Here is a 16,384-nt window from a genome sequence, read left to right on the forward strand (position 1 = left end):
AAAAACATAAAAAATTCAGGGCCAATTTAAACATTTCGTGAACCTTCTCCTTTGGTTGACCTATTGTATGTAGTGCGAGCTTCATCTTTGACCACAACAAATTTAACCTTGATCAATGTTTACAAAAATAGTCTTTGTTATGACTGAATACCAATGGGTATAGGTGACTGACTCAGTAGTGAAACAAAATGAAGCTTCTTGTTTCAAGAATAAAACCAATATGTTACCCAAACAGTAAAATAGAAATATACATTAAAATTATATTTTTATTTACATATTATAAATGTATATTAGAAATAGGTCTCTGTAAAATTCTAATAAATACAATGTACCATTTAAACAATCACTGTGCAAATTACACTAGCAAATACCAGTCAGAATGGCCTATACTGTACATGTAACAAGGAAATCATTTGGTTAAAAAAAAGATTTTTTTTTTTTTCTAAATATAAATAGCTGCCACAAACTTAACTGTTAAATGAATGCCAACAAAACTTAAATCTTCATTAGTAAACTACAAAGAAGCAAATATAAGATCTATCATAAAAAATAATACCCGTCCATGTTCATTTAAGAAAATATTTAAGTAAACATAGTGTACATCTTTTTTAAAAGCATGAATAAAATGCACACCGGCTCCCATTACAATTACATAAAAAAAAAATATTTCAAAATTGAATAATGGGGAAACCTTGACACCCAAAAAAGGCAACAAAAATAATGTTAAAAAAATCAGTTACTGAAACCAAAATGTTCCTGATCCATCAAGTTTTATATTATCTTGTAATTTCAGTCTGCACATTTTTGTGTCATTTTAAGACAAAGGGACATTACAAATTTATGACAACTTTAGAAAAGACTATAAATGAAATTTTATTGTTAGATGTTTTCATAAATAACATACTGAAACCATTTTTATATCATTAATTTATGGCACTATTTCCAATCCAGTTTATCAATTCTGTTAATTGTAACCTTTCATACTATCAAAAATAGAGTGCACATGCTGAAATGTCTTGCCTTCTATACTAATCATTGATATTATGTTGATAGTCCTAAGTATAAAGCTAAGCTTTATAACAACTGTCATATAAACTTAACATTAACCAAGATAAATAAACAAAGACCAATGAACCTTGAAAATGAGGTCAAGGTCAGATGAACCATGCCAGGCAGACATGTACAGCTAACAATGCTTCTACACAACATATATATTTGACCTATTACTTATACTTTAAGAAAAATAGACCAAAACACAAAAACTTAACACTGTGCAATAAACCGTGAAAATGAGGTCAGGGTCAAATAAAACCTGCGCGACTGACATAAAGATCATAAAATATTTCCATACACCAAATATAGTTGACCTATGGCATATAGTATTAGATAAAAAGACCAAAACTCAAAAACTTAACTTTGACCACTGAACCATGAAAATGAGGTCAAGGTCACATGACATCTGCCCGCTAGACATGTACACCTTACAATCATTCCATACAACAAATATAATAGACCTATTGCATATAGTATGAGAAAAACAGACCAAAACACAACAATTTAACTATAACCACTGAACCATGAAAATGAGGTCAAGGTCAGATGACACCTGACATGTACACCTTACAGTCCTTCCATACACCGAATATACTAGCCCTATTGCTTATAGTATCTGAGATATGGACTTGACCACCAAAACTAAACCTTGTTCACTAATCCATGAAATGAGGTCGAGATCAAGTGACAGACATGAGGACCTTGCAAGGTATGCACATATCAAATATAGTTATCCTATTACTTATAATAAGAGAGAATTCAACATTACAAAAAATCTGAACTTTTTTTTCAAGTGGTCACTGAACCATGAAAATGAGATCAAGGACATTGGACATGTGACTGACGGAAACTTCGTAACATGAGGCATCTATATACAAAGTATGAAGCATCCAGGTCTTCCACCTTCTAAAATATAAAGCTTTTAAGAAGTTAGCTAACGCCGCCGCCGCCAGATCACTATCCCTATGTCGAGCTTTCTGCAACAAAAGTTGCAGGCTCGACAAAAACTGTACAACTGAATACTTACATGTATAACAATAATCAGGTAAATATTCAACAATATAATTACTAAATTACGATAAGTTAACAGCACAGGTAAAACAGCAGTTAACAAGAGGCTCCAAAGAGCCTGAATTGCTCACTTGTATTTTTACAACTATAGACAAAAAATTGCATTATTCAAAAATATATTAATTTAAAGGCAATAATTGGTACAATAAGTTGTCATCCAATAGTTTCAGTCATATTGACATACCAGTACTTGCAGATCTTGAAATGGTGATTCATTTTGCTGTTCATCATTTCTATTTATGTATTCATTATAGTTTTCAAGATAATAGGCAACAACATAGAATTTAGTGAAGAATGACAATTTAACGGCAATAACTTCTAAAAAAGATACCTGGTAATTGTAGACAGGAAGGAGATAGATAGTGAAATTCTGTGCATGTTTGTCTATGTAAGATTTTTTCTAATTATTATTGGTTTTACGGTATTAGACAATAAACACATTTTACCAAAAGGAACAAAAACAAAACTTTATATGTGATACCATCAGGATTATTCAGAAATGGTTAAGTTGAAATTGGTCTAGTTTCAGAGACAAATTATTTTACAAAAATTTAAGGTGAAGACAGACAATGATAATGACGATAACTTTGGGCCAGGTGAGGTAAAAAACAGTCATTAGTATCATTTAAATCTAACAAAATTCTACCTAAAAGCATTAAAAATACACAAATGTAAGTTTTTAACGACCTTGACTGGCTATACAGCCCTTGCACGGTCGGTTTTAAAAATATAAGCCATTTATACATGTTCTATTCAAATTTAATGCAAATTAACAGCTTGTGTGTAGATTTTAATCAAATCTCGATATATCTCTACCATATATTAATGTTTTTAGCCAGTCTATTGGAACCTGCATTCTTAGTCTCCAACTTCCTAACCTTGTTAAATAAGCTGATCTCCATACTATCCAGGATGTAAAACCTAGGAACAAAATAAAATGTCATAATATTGTTAGACAGGCTGATCTCCATACTATCCAGGATGTGAAACCTAGGAACAAAATAAAATGTCATAATATTGTTAGACAGGCTGATCTCCATACTATCCAGGATGTGAAACCTAGGAACAAAATAAAATGTCATAATATTGTTAGACAGGCTGATCTCCATACTATCCATGATGTAAAACCTAGGAACAAAATAAAATGTCATAATATTGTTAGACAGGCTGATCTCCATACTATCCATGATGTAAAACCTAGGAACAAAATAAAATGTCATAATATTGTTAGACAGGCTGATCTCCATACTATCCATGATGTAAAACCTAGGAACAAAATAAAATGTCATAATATTGTTAGACAGGCTGATCTCCATACTATCCATGATGTAAAACCTAGGAACAAAATAAAATGTCATAATATTGTTAGACAGGCTGATCTCCATACTATCCATGATGTAAAACCTAGGAACAAAATAAAATGTCATAATATTGTTAGACAGGCTGATCTCCATACTATCCATGATGTGAAACCTAGGAACACAATAAAATGTCATAATATTGTTAGACAGGCTGATCTCCATACTATCCATGATGTGAAACCTAGGAACAAAATAAAATGTCATAATATTGTTAGACAGGCTGATCTCCATACTATCCAGGATGTGAAACCTAGGAACAAAATAAAATGTCATAATATTGTTAGACAGGCTGATCTCCATACTATCCATGATGTAAAACCTAGGAACAAAATAAAATGTCATAATATTGTTAGACAGGCTGATCTCCATACTATCCAGGATGTAAAACCTAGGAACACAAAAAACAAACAGATATAACATTTATATGATTTCACTTTCAATGTCTAATATAAGAACACAAACTTTAGAAAACAAAACAAAAATATTCTTTAATATTAACAAGAGTGCACATGCTGAAATGTCTCGCCTTCTATACTAATCATTGATATTATGTTGATAGTCCTAAGTAAAAAGCTAAGCTTTATAACAACTGTACCATAAACTTAACATTAACCAAGATAACTAAACAAAGACCAATGAACCTTGAAAATGAGGTCAAGGTCAGATGAACCATGCCAGGCAGACATGTACAACTAACAATGCTTCTATACAACATATATAGTTGACCTATTACTTATAGTTTAAGAAAAATAGACCAAAACACAAAAACAACACTGTGCAATGAACCGTGAAAATGAGGTCACGGTCAAATAAAACCTGCGCGACTGACATAAAGATCATTAAATATTTCCATACACCAAATATAGTTGACCTATGGCATATAGTATTAGATAAAAAGACCAAAACTCAAAAACTTAACTTTGACCACTGAACCATGAAAATGAGGTCAAGGTCACATGACATCTGCCCGCTAGACATGTACACCTTACAATCATTCCATACAACAAATATAGTAGACCTATTGCATACAGTATGAGAACAACAGACCAAAACACAAAAATTTGACTATAACCACTGAACCATGAAAATGAGGTCAAGGTCAGATGACACCTGCCAGTTGGACATGTACACCTTACAGTCCTTCCATACACCGAATATACTAGCCTTATTGCTTATAGTATCTGAGATATGGACTTGACCACCAAAACTTAACCTTGTTCACTGATCCATGAAATGAGGTCGAGGTCAAGTGAAAACTGTCTGACAGACATGAGGACCTTGCAAGGTACGCACATATCAAATATAGTTATCCTATTACTTATAATAAGAGAGAATTCAACATTACAAAAAATTTGAACTTTTTTTTCAAGTGGTCACTGAACCATGAAAATGAGGTCAAGGACATTGGACATGTAACTGACGGAAACTTCGTAACATGAGGCATCTATATACAAAGTATGAAGCATCCAGGTCTTCCACCTTCTAAAATATAAAGCTTTTAAGAAGTAAGCTAACTCGCCGCCATAGCCGCCGCCGCCGCCACCGGATCACTATCCCTATGTCGAGCTTTCTGCAACAAAAGTTGCAGGCTCGACAAAAAACACAATGAAGGTTTTGTACTAGGATTTTTTTTTTAAGTAAGATGTATTTATGACAATTTCATTTGTCTATTTATAATCCTTGCCATTACACCATATCAATAGTGGTAATATCTATTTTTTTTCAATCTTTACTCTCTAAAAACAGTTAAAAGTTATAATAGGACAAATATTGTTTCAAACTTGTTGCATTTGTAGAATCTTCAACCGTTGGTCAAACAAATTGTATAATTTGACATAAAAATTTGATACCAGTACTTAAAAGAACTGAAATACAAAAACCACTAACATTCAGTTAAAAAAAAATAGCAATACAGAGGCTATCCCTAAAAAGATTTCTTGAAATTCCAAGAGTTTGACTAAATCTGAAATCTGTTGCTAGTGTTTCTTTCTACCTTGCATTTTGATTTGCTTAACATCTGTAAGGGCTTGATATTTCCCGATATAAGCCAGCATGCCCATGCTCTGGAATTTAAATGGTTCTGCGAATTCTTTACCATGATTTAACATCTTAGCTAAGTATCTGCCTTCTCTTTCTGCTACCTAAAATCATAAACGACATCAGCTATGAACATTTATAGATTGTTATACAAGATATACTAGTTAGGTAAATATCACATGTTGTGACCTACTTTTTCAGTGTATCTGCGCTGAAACATTATCATGTGATTAAAGATTTTCAAGTTACATCAATTTCAGTTTTACCTAGAAAATCTATTAGAGCTACTTAAACATTTCTAATTTGATAATTGCCTATTTCTATAATTTATTGTTGTCAGATCTAAAGCTGAATTTGTAAAAAGTCAAAAGTCTGTAATTCAGTGCTATGTATCATATTTATTTTTCTTTTAAAGTTTTGTACATACATCATTAGTTTTCTTGTTTGCTTTGTTTTACATTTGTAATTTTGGGGCTTTGAAGCAGACTATGCAGTGTAGGTTTTGACAAATGTTAAAGGATTAACAGTGACCTATGCTTATTAACTAATCTATGTCATTTAGTCTATAGTGGAGAGCTGTCTCGATCACACCACATTTGCTTATTTCATACTACCAGGGTTAATGTCTTTTTATATTGACTTTGTGTTTTAGGTTATCTGTATCATAGTTCTATACTCCATAATTCAGATCATGTCACCAAATGACTAGTATTTTTATAAGTTTTTAATTTTTATCTTTTTTACTAGGGGTTGGGGTAAATAGTTTTCAAGGACTTTGCAACAATACCTGGGCAGTACATGGTAATGGCATGTCTTGTACATCAGCACAGTCTCCTATAGCAAACACACTCTTACTGTCATCCCCTAAAACGTGCAGGTATTTATCTGTCATTACCTAAAATTATAAACTTTCATTAAATCAATGTGTTATATTGACTTTAGTAATATCTAAACTACCCCCGTTTTTCCTGTACTGATTGTTATTTGTATTCTCTTACACACCTTTTGTTAATCAACAAATTGAGTTAATTAAATAAGAGTTGAGATGATCAAAAACTAGTTTTATCCCATTACATGTCTGTAAGCCTGTCCCAAGTCATAAACCTACCTAGTAGATCTCTTTCCTTATATCTAAATGTTTCCTTGATATTAGGACACCGTTGTGTTGATGACAGATCTATGGTAGTTTATGTTAAATCTATCCACAATATTTTAACCTTGAGACTGTTTAGAGATTAATATATTGCATAGGCACATGTTTATTGTTGTAGACTGCATAGTGACCTCCAGAATAGATATCAATTCGTTTTTTTGGGGTTTTTTTGTGTCCTTGTCGATTGATGTCCCATTTGATTGCCCAAACTTATTTTATAAATAACTTTGTGTCTCACATTCTGTTTATTTCCTTACCTGTCCTTGTTTATTTTTCTTCAGATCTAAATCACTAACAAACTGTCGGGGAGCTATACCACCACTCCATACAACCATTCCACATGGAATTGTCTCTCCATTATTTACCTGTCCTTGTTTATTTTTCTTCAGATCTAAATCACTAACAAACTGTCGGGGAGCTATACCACCACTCCATACAACCATTCCACAGGGAATTGTCTCTCCATTACTTACCTGTCCTTGTTTATTTTTCTTCAGATCTAAATCACTAACAAACTGTCTGGGAGCTATACCACCACTCCATACAACCATTCCACACGGAATTGTCTCTCCATTACTTACCTGTCCTTGTTTATTTTTCTTCAGATCTAAATCACTAACAAACTGTCTGGGAGCTATACCACCACTCCATACAACCATTCCACACGGAATTGTCTCTCCATTACTTAATGTAACACAATCTTCTTTTACCTCTAAAAAAAAATACATTACATTCTTTTCAAACCTTAAAAACAAGATTTATTGAATCAAAATTTTTAAAATTATGTATGTAGATCGTAAAGTAGCATTTGATGCAAAATTAAGCCCACCTAATCAACTCAACTAACATACTAAAGCACATATCCAAATTACAAAAGTTCCATTGGAAACATTATAAAGAATGCACGGAAATGTTACAAGTATCCTATTTCTTGTTGACATGACCTTTAAAAATTGCTGACTGACATGTGAACTTCAAATACATTATAAATTTATTACACAGACTTCCATTTTTTTGTGATTTTTGTCATGTACTGTGTATTCATTTATTTTCGTGCGTACCACCTTTCGTGGATTAAAGAAAACTTGTACATTCGTGGATATTTTATTTTGTAGATTTTTGCAAAGTCTGCAAATATTCCTTAAACTAGAGACTCTAAAGAGCCTGTGTCGCTCACCTTGGTCTATGTGAATATTAAACAAAGGAAGCAGATGGATTCGTGACAAAAATGTGTTATGGTGATGGTGATGTGTTTGTACATCTTACTTTACTAAACAGTCTTGCTGCTTACAATTATCTCTATCTATAATGAACTTGGCCCAGTAGTTTCAGTGGAAAATGTAAATAAAAATTTACAAATTTTATGAAAATTGTTTAAAATTGACTATAAAGGACAATAACTCCTTAGGGGGTCAATTGACCATTTCTGTCATGACATATTTGTAAATCTTACTTTGCTTAACATTATTACTGTTTACAGTTTATCTCTATCTATAATAATATTCAAGATAATAACCAAAAACAGCAAAATTTCCTTAAAATTACCGATTCAGGGGCAGCAACCCAACAACGGGTTGTCCGATTCCTCTGAAAATTTTAGAGCAGATAGATCTTGACCTGATAAACAATTTTACCCCCCTGTCAGATTTGCTCTAAATTCTTTGGTTTCTGAGTTATAAGCCAAAAACTGCATTTTACCCCCTATGTTCTATTTTTAGCCATGGCGGCCATCTTGATTTGATGGTCGGGTCATCAGACACATTTTTTAAACTAGAAACCCTAAAGATGATTGTGGCCAAGTTTGGATTAATTTGGCACAGTAGTTTCAGAGGAGAAGATTTTGTAAAAGATAACTAAGATTTATGAAAAACGGTTAAAAATTGACTATAAAGGGCAATAACTCCTAAAGGAGTCAACTGACCATTTTAGTCACTTGACTTATTTGTAAATCTTACTTTGTTGAACATTATTACTGTTTACAGTTTATCTCTATCTATAATAATATTCAAGATAATAACCAAAAACAGTAAAATTTCCTTAAAATTATCATTTTAGGGGCAGCAACCCAACAACGGGTTGTCCGATTCATCTGAAAATTTCAGGGCAGATAAATCTTGACCTGATAAACAATTTTATCCATTGTCAGATTTGCTCTAAATGCTTTGGTTTTTGAGTTATAAGCCAAAAACTGCATTTTACCCCTATGTTCTATTTTTAGCCATGGCGGCCATCTTGCTTGGTTGGCCCGGTCACCGGACACATTTTTTAAACTAGATACCCCAATGATGATTGTGGCCAAGTTTGGTTTAATTTGACCCAGTAGTTTCAGAGGAGAAGATTTTTGTAAAAGTTAACGACGACGGACGCAAAGTGATGGGAAAAGCTCACTTTGCCCTTCGGGCCAGGTGAGCTAAAAAATTTGTAATTCGTTGAACATTTAAATTTGTGGTTCCCCTGTACCATGAAATCCACGCAAATTGGTAAACAACAAATATTAATGTACTGGAACATTTATGTTCCACATGATATTCATTAATGATAACTCTGTATTACCTGTTACTATTGACTTGACCAGTTGAAACCTTACCTGTTACTATTGACTTGACCAGTTGAAACCGGTCTCTCTCTTTTATCTTTTTCTCTGCATATTTTCTGAGACTTTCATCAAATGATGCTAGGATCTGGTTAGATTCTACCAGTGTAACATTAACGTGATGTTTCTTCTGCTTGTACAGACGGGAGATATCCTACAAAACGTGTATTGTTCAAATCAACCTTCTGTGAATTTATAAATCTTGAAAAATAACTGAGGAATAACAGGTGGATAAGCTTTGTATAAAATAATGGTAGTACCATATAGATAAATATAATTGCCATAAAATTACTTTTCTTTCACTAAAAATGCATGTTTATTTACCAATTACTGACTTTTAGTTTCTTACTCATGTTCTGTGCAAAAATTTTGATATCATCAATATTATAAACTACAGTTTGATTTCTTGTTTCTATCATGTCTATGAACATATTTCCTTGTTTTTTATTAGGTTTTACCCAAATCACACATATTTCCAGATTTCACTTACACATGACCATATCCTGTTAAACTCACATATGCTCAGCTGTTGTACAGAGATCAAGATTTTAAGTTTACATAGTATGCACATGAAATATTATGCATATTGTATAGATCAAAGGTGGATTTAGGGGGCAGGGGGCCTGGGCCCCCCCCCCTTTTTGGGAAAAAATTTGGTTGCTTATATAGGGAATCACTGAAGTGTGACTGGAGCGGGCCCCCTCTTAGGCAGTCAGTGGGCCCCACTTATGAAAATTTCTGGATCCGCCAGTGTAGATTGTAACCTCTTTTGTGTACCTGTTCTACAAAGTCATAAAGTTCTGCTCCAAACTCCACACCAGTCGGTCCCCCTCCTACTATAACTGTATGTAACAGCCTATTTGCTTCTGAGTCTTCTATTCCTGGCTGTACTGATAATTCAAAATTCTTTAATATTCTGTTCCTTATTCTCCTGGCATCTGCTACTTCCTATAATTTAGAAAAGTCAAAACGTTAAAAAGATTTTAATCCTTCCAAAAATATTCATCGAAAAAAATCAAATATTTTTAAAATTTGACTGAACCAAAAACGATCAGTAAAGAACAAAGATTTCAACTCCTAAGTTGACCTATGATGGATTTGGCTATTAGGTCCTTTTTTGTCATACAACTGTTTCTGTTCTTTTACATCCTTGGCTTACAAACATTTGGTATTGAGCATTCCAGATGAAGAAAATCCAGAGAAGCACTTCTGACACATGAAATTTAGGAAGTGTTCTTTTCATATAAATCTAATTTTATACAATCAGAAATTTTTGGAAACAAATTAAAGGTTTATTTTCTTATAAAGTGTTGACTTGGAGAGACATAAGTAATTCTTAGATGAATTCCTATTATGGTATGTGGGACAGTAAAGCCTTTTTATAGAGAATAAGTGGGGTAAAATACAGCCACAAGGGCTGATCTGTAACAGGTGAGTTAAGGTAAAGTACATATTATTAGTAATTAATCAGATAATTATCTTTCAATGATATTTTCAAACATAGTGTAACTATCAGGTGAGTTGAATATTTGGTCGGATGAGGCAAAGACATCCTGGACTGGTTGTAACACAATCTTACCTTGAGAAAGAAGGAATGTTCCTGAACACCAGGCACGTTAAACGTAAAAATCTTATCTTGAGAAAGAAGGAATGGTCCTGAACACCAGGGACGTTAAAAGTAACAGTCTTACCTTGAGAAAGAATGAATGTTCTTGAACACCAGGCACATTAAATGTATTACTCAAAGCTCCTACACCAATCACCAATTTATCAAAGTCTATGGTATATTTAAGCTCTGATTTCAATACACTTTCACAATGTATTTTTTTATTTTCAATATCTAGTTTTGTAGCAAATGATAAGTGGAAATGATCAGGCTGACGAAATATTGTGTTCCGGACAGGTTCTATCACAGATCTGAAATGATAACAGGACATTAACTAGATCAACAGAAAGACTTGGAATTTAGTTAGCTTTACATAAAAGAGGGACGAAAGATACCAAAGGGACAGTCAAACTCATAAATCTAAAACAAACTGACAACGCCATGGCTAAAAATAAAAAAGACAAACAGAAAAACAATAGTACACACGACACAACATAGAAAACTAAAGAATAAACAACACGAACCCCACCAAAAACTAGGGGTGATCTCAGGTGCTCCGGAAGGGTAAGCAGATCCTGCTCCACATGTGGCACCCGTCGTGTTGCTTAAGTGATTACAAATCCGGTAAATAGTCTAATTCGATAGGTCATATTCATGAAAGGGAAGGGGATTGTAGTTACGACGTAAGGAACATATCCGATATCATTTGTGAAACGGTTATTCCATAACGGTCAACCAACTCGTGATGGCGTCCGTAAAATTTATGAAGGGATGATTTCAACTTGACCATTTGGAACTCTTGGTTTAATAGCTTCCTTGTGAGCAGCAAACCTCTATCAAGAAAATCATGGTAGGAAATGCAAGCAGGGGAATATCGTATCAATTGGGAGATATATACCCCGTATGCAGGTGCTGCTGGAATGTTGCTACTTAGAAATGGAAAGTTCACAATTGGAAAGCTGAAATCATCTCTTTTGTCGTAAAGTTTTGTTTTCAACCGACCCTCATTGTCAATTTCTAGATGTAAGTCAAGATATGAAGCCGACTTAACTGTATCTGTAGTATCCTTTATCTCTAGTTCGATTGGATAGATGCGTTCCACATAGTCACCAAATTTTGAATTGTTTAGTGAAAGAACATCATCTATATAGCGGAAAGTAGAGTTAAAGGATATTGCTAACTTCTTATCTTTCTTCCTAAGAAGTTCCTGCATGAAGTCAGCCTCATAATAATAAAGAAACAAGTCGGCGAGTAGAGGGGCACAGTTTGTTCCCATTGGAATGCCGACAGTCTGTTGAAAAACACGTCCTCCGAACGTAACAAATATGTTGTCAATCAAGAAATCAAGCATCTTGATAATATCAGTTTCAGAGAATTTTTTGTTTGAATCAGAGTGATTCTTTACAAAGTAGGATTTATCCCTCCCTAAGACAAGATACTTGTATCTACGTTGGCCATTCTTTTTTATGAAGCAAAGTAATATCAACTCTTTCAATTTGTCTTTTAGTTTGGAATGTGGAATACTTGTGTACAGGGTAGAAAAGTCAAATGTTTTAATACTGTTACAAGATGAAAGAGAGTTAGATTGTATGTACTCTAAAAGATCTTTTGAATTTTTAAGTATCCACATCTGATTCACGCCACCTCTAGAATAGGCAGTTTCACAATAACTTTGAAGCCCGTCTTTGATTGCTGATAAAATAGATGTTAATAATTTAGAAAGAGGTTTCGTGGAGCACTTGGAAGACCCAGCAATATACCGTTGTTTGTAAGGACACTTATGTAGTTTAGGTATCCAATACAGTGATGGAAGATCCAGTTCTTCATCTTTGGTTGAAATTCCAAAGGAACATAGAACAGACCTATGATTATCCAGGATTTCCTCTTTGGTAAGTGTCGTGAGGGTATATGTTGAGTTACCAAGTGAATTGTCAATACCTAATTCGTTTATCAAGCAGTTGATGTAGTGACTTTTACACACAAAAACGATGTTATTTGGGGCTTTATCTGCAGGGACAACAACATATTTGTCATGGAGGTCGGATAGGTGTTTTGCAACATTTGGGTCTTTAAAGATTGACGTAGCATGGTTATTGATGGACCCATTCAGTTTCTTAATTCTGATTTGTATCAACGACCTCACTGCCATAATCTTATCATGCTTATTGTCAATGATTTTTTTTGTTTCATATTTCATCCAAGATTGAAGATATGATGAGTCTAAGTTTAAGACTTAGGTTTTTTATTGTGATAATGTTTATTCTATCAAACAGGTTTTTTTTCAGTTAACATGTCTAAGACACTGGTATTATTGACCTTAACTGTTCCATTTTTCAATGTATATTCAGGAATTGGTTATATGTTGGCTAACTAGTAGCTTTCAGAAATCAAGCTATAAAAGTATAAAGTATCAACTAAGGGACGACATCAAAAGTTCAATGTAAGATAAAAAAACTTAATTCACATAGTTTTTTCGCTGACCCCCCTACCCCCCTTCTTAACTTAATTTGGGAAAAATTGATTTACCTATATGAATATAGGTAAAATCGATTTTAGATTAACAAAACTTGCAGCAATGTTGACCCCCCCACCCCCAAACTATTTGATTTAAGTTTTTTATCCTACATCGATCTTTTGATGTCGTCCCTAAAATGCATTTTTTTTCCCAAAATCTGCAAATTGATAACTACAAAATATTAAATCCCAGTAAATGATTGTGAATGTTTTCAGCAGCAAAGAATTTTAATCAATTTGTTGAAGTGTCAACCTGATGCATTGTATTTTAAATGTATAAATATGTGGTTATCTCCCTTAAATGTATAAATGTGTGGTTATCTCCCTCTTGACAAATAATTGTATACATCAAACTATAAGACATTGTTAAAACTCACCTAAATTCTAGAGTCCCCACAGTTGTACTACATAACAATGGTGTAAACAGGAAGTGGTTCCTCGGACTGACGACTATCACATCAAATTTGTTTTTGTCTATTGTCTTCAATACACTGTAGCTGCCCCAACCTGTTCCTAGAATAACTAATCTTTCACGTTTTTCTGTCGATGTTGGATTTGTAATGTCATTTATTTTAGCTAAGTTAGTCTTTCCTCTGCTAACTAGCTGTCTAACTGCTCTTAAAGCCATTTCTACACACTATTCTTCTTCAATTATGTCATCAATATGTATAAAATATTCCTGACACCATGTGTCATACTAATGTTATGTCAAATGTACATGGATCAAACATTTAAAAATCAGATTAGGAAGGATTTCTCCTCTTAATTGTCTACAAATAGAAAACAAATATTTTCAATACTTTTAAAATATATGAAACTGCATTTACAGCAAACTAGCACACACATATGTCTTTTGTTATTTATGTTAATCTACATGTACTTTATTGTTTAAGTGTTTTTAACTTTACGTTTATTTTCTGGGGCATTCAGATTTTCCCCCTTGTAAAAATCTTTGAGTAACTGTATTGCCCGTTCAGCCATCACATTACTTATGCACTGTAATGATGGTCCAAGGGAAGGTAACTCTGCACTATGAACTGGCAAAATGGATCCACATCCACCAAATCTATCATTAGCACATCCATAAATTACTAAGGGGATTTCTACTTGTCTAAGTGCTCCAGCACACATAATACAGGGTTCAACTGTTACGTATAGAACACACTGTCTAAAAACTGCTTTTGAATCCAATTTATTTTCTTCAGAGAATTTTAAAACTTTATCAATGGCAACTATTTCAGCATGTCTTGTTGCATTTTTGGTTTCATTCACTTCGTTCCTGCCTACAGCAATTTCCTTCCCATCATACACTAGCAAACACCCTACTGGAACCTCTCCTGATTTTAATGCTTCTTCTGCAAGGTCAAATGTCCTTTCCATCCAAGTAATATGTTCATTATCCATTGTTACCATTCTATTGCCTATGCTGTAAAATTTATGTTGTTTTCTTTACTATCAGATAAACATTTAAAAATAAGAATGCCAATGAGACAACTCGAAGTCTCAACAAGAGAATTTTATATCAATGCTAATACATCAATAATAATAATCTGCATATTAAATATCAACTAACCTAATCACAAAATTTAAACAAATTGCCAATGCCCCTCCACTGGAATCAGCATCCCAAAGTTTTGACCTTGAGAACAAAAAAACATCATTTCAAGCTACGGGATTCCCTATGGGAATTCTGGCACCAGAGCAATTTTCTGATATAAGCTCCCTGCGGCATAGGATTAGAAAATTGGTCCACATATTATTCCAATGAATATGAATAAAAGAACAGATTTTTTCAATGTCCCCCATTGCACATATTTTATCAGTCCAACTAAAAATACTGTTGTTTTGGTTCTAAACATTTTGTAAATATCTTAAAGAATAAAGGCTATAGCAAATGCAATGCGTTTTCTGATATAATTAACATTTCTAAGGGGCATAACTCTTTAAAATTTATTCAAAATGTTGTTCTACACTTATTTCCATTTTGTCCAAGACATTGGTGATATGAACCTATAGCTAGTAACATGTAAACACGTATATGTGATTCTTATGTATTGATTCAGGGCAAAAGTTGAAATAAATAAAATAGCATTGACATTATCTTAACAATGTGTCAATGTTAGAACTATTTAGGATATAAGTTTTATAAAAAATCTAGCAAGATTTGTACATGTGAATGTGTTTATAAGACGGTGATGTAGTCCTATATTTCATTTATTACGTTTTCATGCTGAGTTTTTTGTTTTTTGTGTTGTTTCTTTTTACTGCATACTAAAAGAAAACATATAAAAATTGAAAAACACAGATGCGAATGTGTTTAAAGAGCGAACAGACCCGATACCATTAATATCATGTCCCTCAGGGTCCAAAATTGGTTAATAAATTCCTCTTATTTTAAATAAATATATCTTATCTTATCAATGCTTATGTATACACCTTATCGCTATTTGTCCGCTATTACTGCAGGACATCACAAAGGTCCAGTAAAATTTTGCATCATAATACAAAATATCTGATGCCTCAACCGGCACAAATTCTGGGTTCAACCTGAGCAGATTTCAAAATACATGTAGCGATAGGGTGTATTCAAGATGTGCAACCAAATGATTTCAAACATAACTACTGGAAGAAGAAGAAGTTAACTATATATACCTGAGTGAAGAGATTAAGTGAGTCCTCTTTGCAGGTTTGTACACAAGAGGATCTAAGATTTACAATCAGGATTGTGCATATAAATTATGCCTTTTAAAATCATTAACTTAGATCTCCTGGTAAAACCAGTTCGGCAGTGGAAATTTGAAGGAGCCTTGCGTCAGATAACATTGAAATTGACAAAGATTATAAATACCTAAAAGAAAAGCTTGTTTCTTGTGTCTTACTCTATTGTCTGAGTATTGAAACGATGTTGAAGTAGCGTCCAAAATCCGATAGAAGACGTCAGCGTGAAATCCGGAACGGCAAAGGAAACTATATCGTCCTAGATTTTGACTTTGAAA

The 16,384-nt window shown here is 33.3% G+C and overlaps 2 protein-coding genes across 7 annotated transcripts; both read right to left on the reverse strand.

The window, feature by feature from the left end:
- Window positions 1–248: 248 nt before the first annotated feature.
- On the reverse strand, window positions 249–16,371 carry LOC143075081 (uncharacterized). Of its 6 annotated transcripts, none has more exons than XM_076250370.1 (9): window positions 16,237–16,371; window positions 13,766–14,158; window positions 10,960–11,185; window positions 10,046–10,216; window positions 9,263–9,422; window positions 7,149–7,387; window positions 6,310–6,417; window positions 5,479–5,626; window positions 249–3,045 (listed from the first exon to the last, which is right to left on the reverse strand). In XM_076250370.1, exons 2-9 carry the CDS (start codon window positions 14,014–14,016, stop codon window positions 2,915–2,917), a joined length of 1,434 nt encoding a protein of 477 aa, XP_076106485.1. In that variant the 5' UTR covers window positions 14,017–14,158; window positions 16,237–16,371; the 3' UTR covers window positions 249–2,914. The 6 variants fall into 6 exon arrangements, with proteins under 6 accessions (XP_076106485.1, XP_076106490.1, XP_076106489.1 ...); XM_076250375.1 differs by having other exon boundaries at window positions 249–3,666; window positions 16,237–16,367; XM_076250374.1 differs by having other exon boundaries at window positions 249–3,735; window positions 16,237–16,367.
- Window positions 14,166–16,350, reverse strand: LOC143075085 (tRNA-specific adenosine deaminase 2-like). The gene is made up of 2 exons (XM_076250377.1): window positions 16,268–16,350; window positions 14,166–14,814 (listed from the first exon to the last, which is right to left on the reverse strand). Exon 2 carries the CDS (start codon window positions 14,799–14,801, stop codon window positions 14,277–14,279), a length of 525 nt encoding a protein of 174 aa, XP_076106492.1. The 5' UTR covers window positions 14,802–14,814; window positions 16,268–16,350; the 3' UTR covers window positions 14,166–14,276.
- Window positions 16,372–16,384: the final 13 nt, after the last annotated feature.

The sequence above is a fragment of the Mytilus galloprovincialis genome, chromosome 5 (assembly GCF_965363235.1).
Source record: "Mytilus galloprovincialis chromosome 5, xbMytGall1.hap1.1, whole genome shotgun sequence".
NCBI classification, from domain to species: Eukaryota; Metazoa; Mollusca; class Bivalvia; order Mytilida; family Mytilidae; genus Mytilus; species Mytilus galloprovincialis.

Excerpts from the sequence above, each read along its gene's own strand:
- LOC143075081 (XM_076250370.1), bottom strand. The coding sequence starts at position 14,016 with ATGGCTTTAAGAGCAGTTAGACAGCTAGTTAGCAGAGGAAAGACTAAC. Across the intron at positions 11,186-13,765 it reads GTGGGGACTCTAGAATTTAG|ATCTGTGATAGAACCTGTCC; the intron begins GTGAGTTTTAAC and ends TTATCATTTCAG. Across the intron at positions 3,046-5,478 it reads TAAGCAAATCAAAATGCAAG|GTTTTACATCCTGGATAGTA; the intron begins GTAGAAAGAAAC and ends TTTTGTTCCTAG.
- LOC143075085 (XM_076250377.1), bottom strand. The coding sequence starts at position 14,801 with ATGGTAACAATGGATAATGAACATATTACTTGGATGGAAAGGACATTT.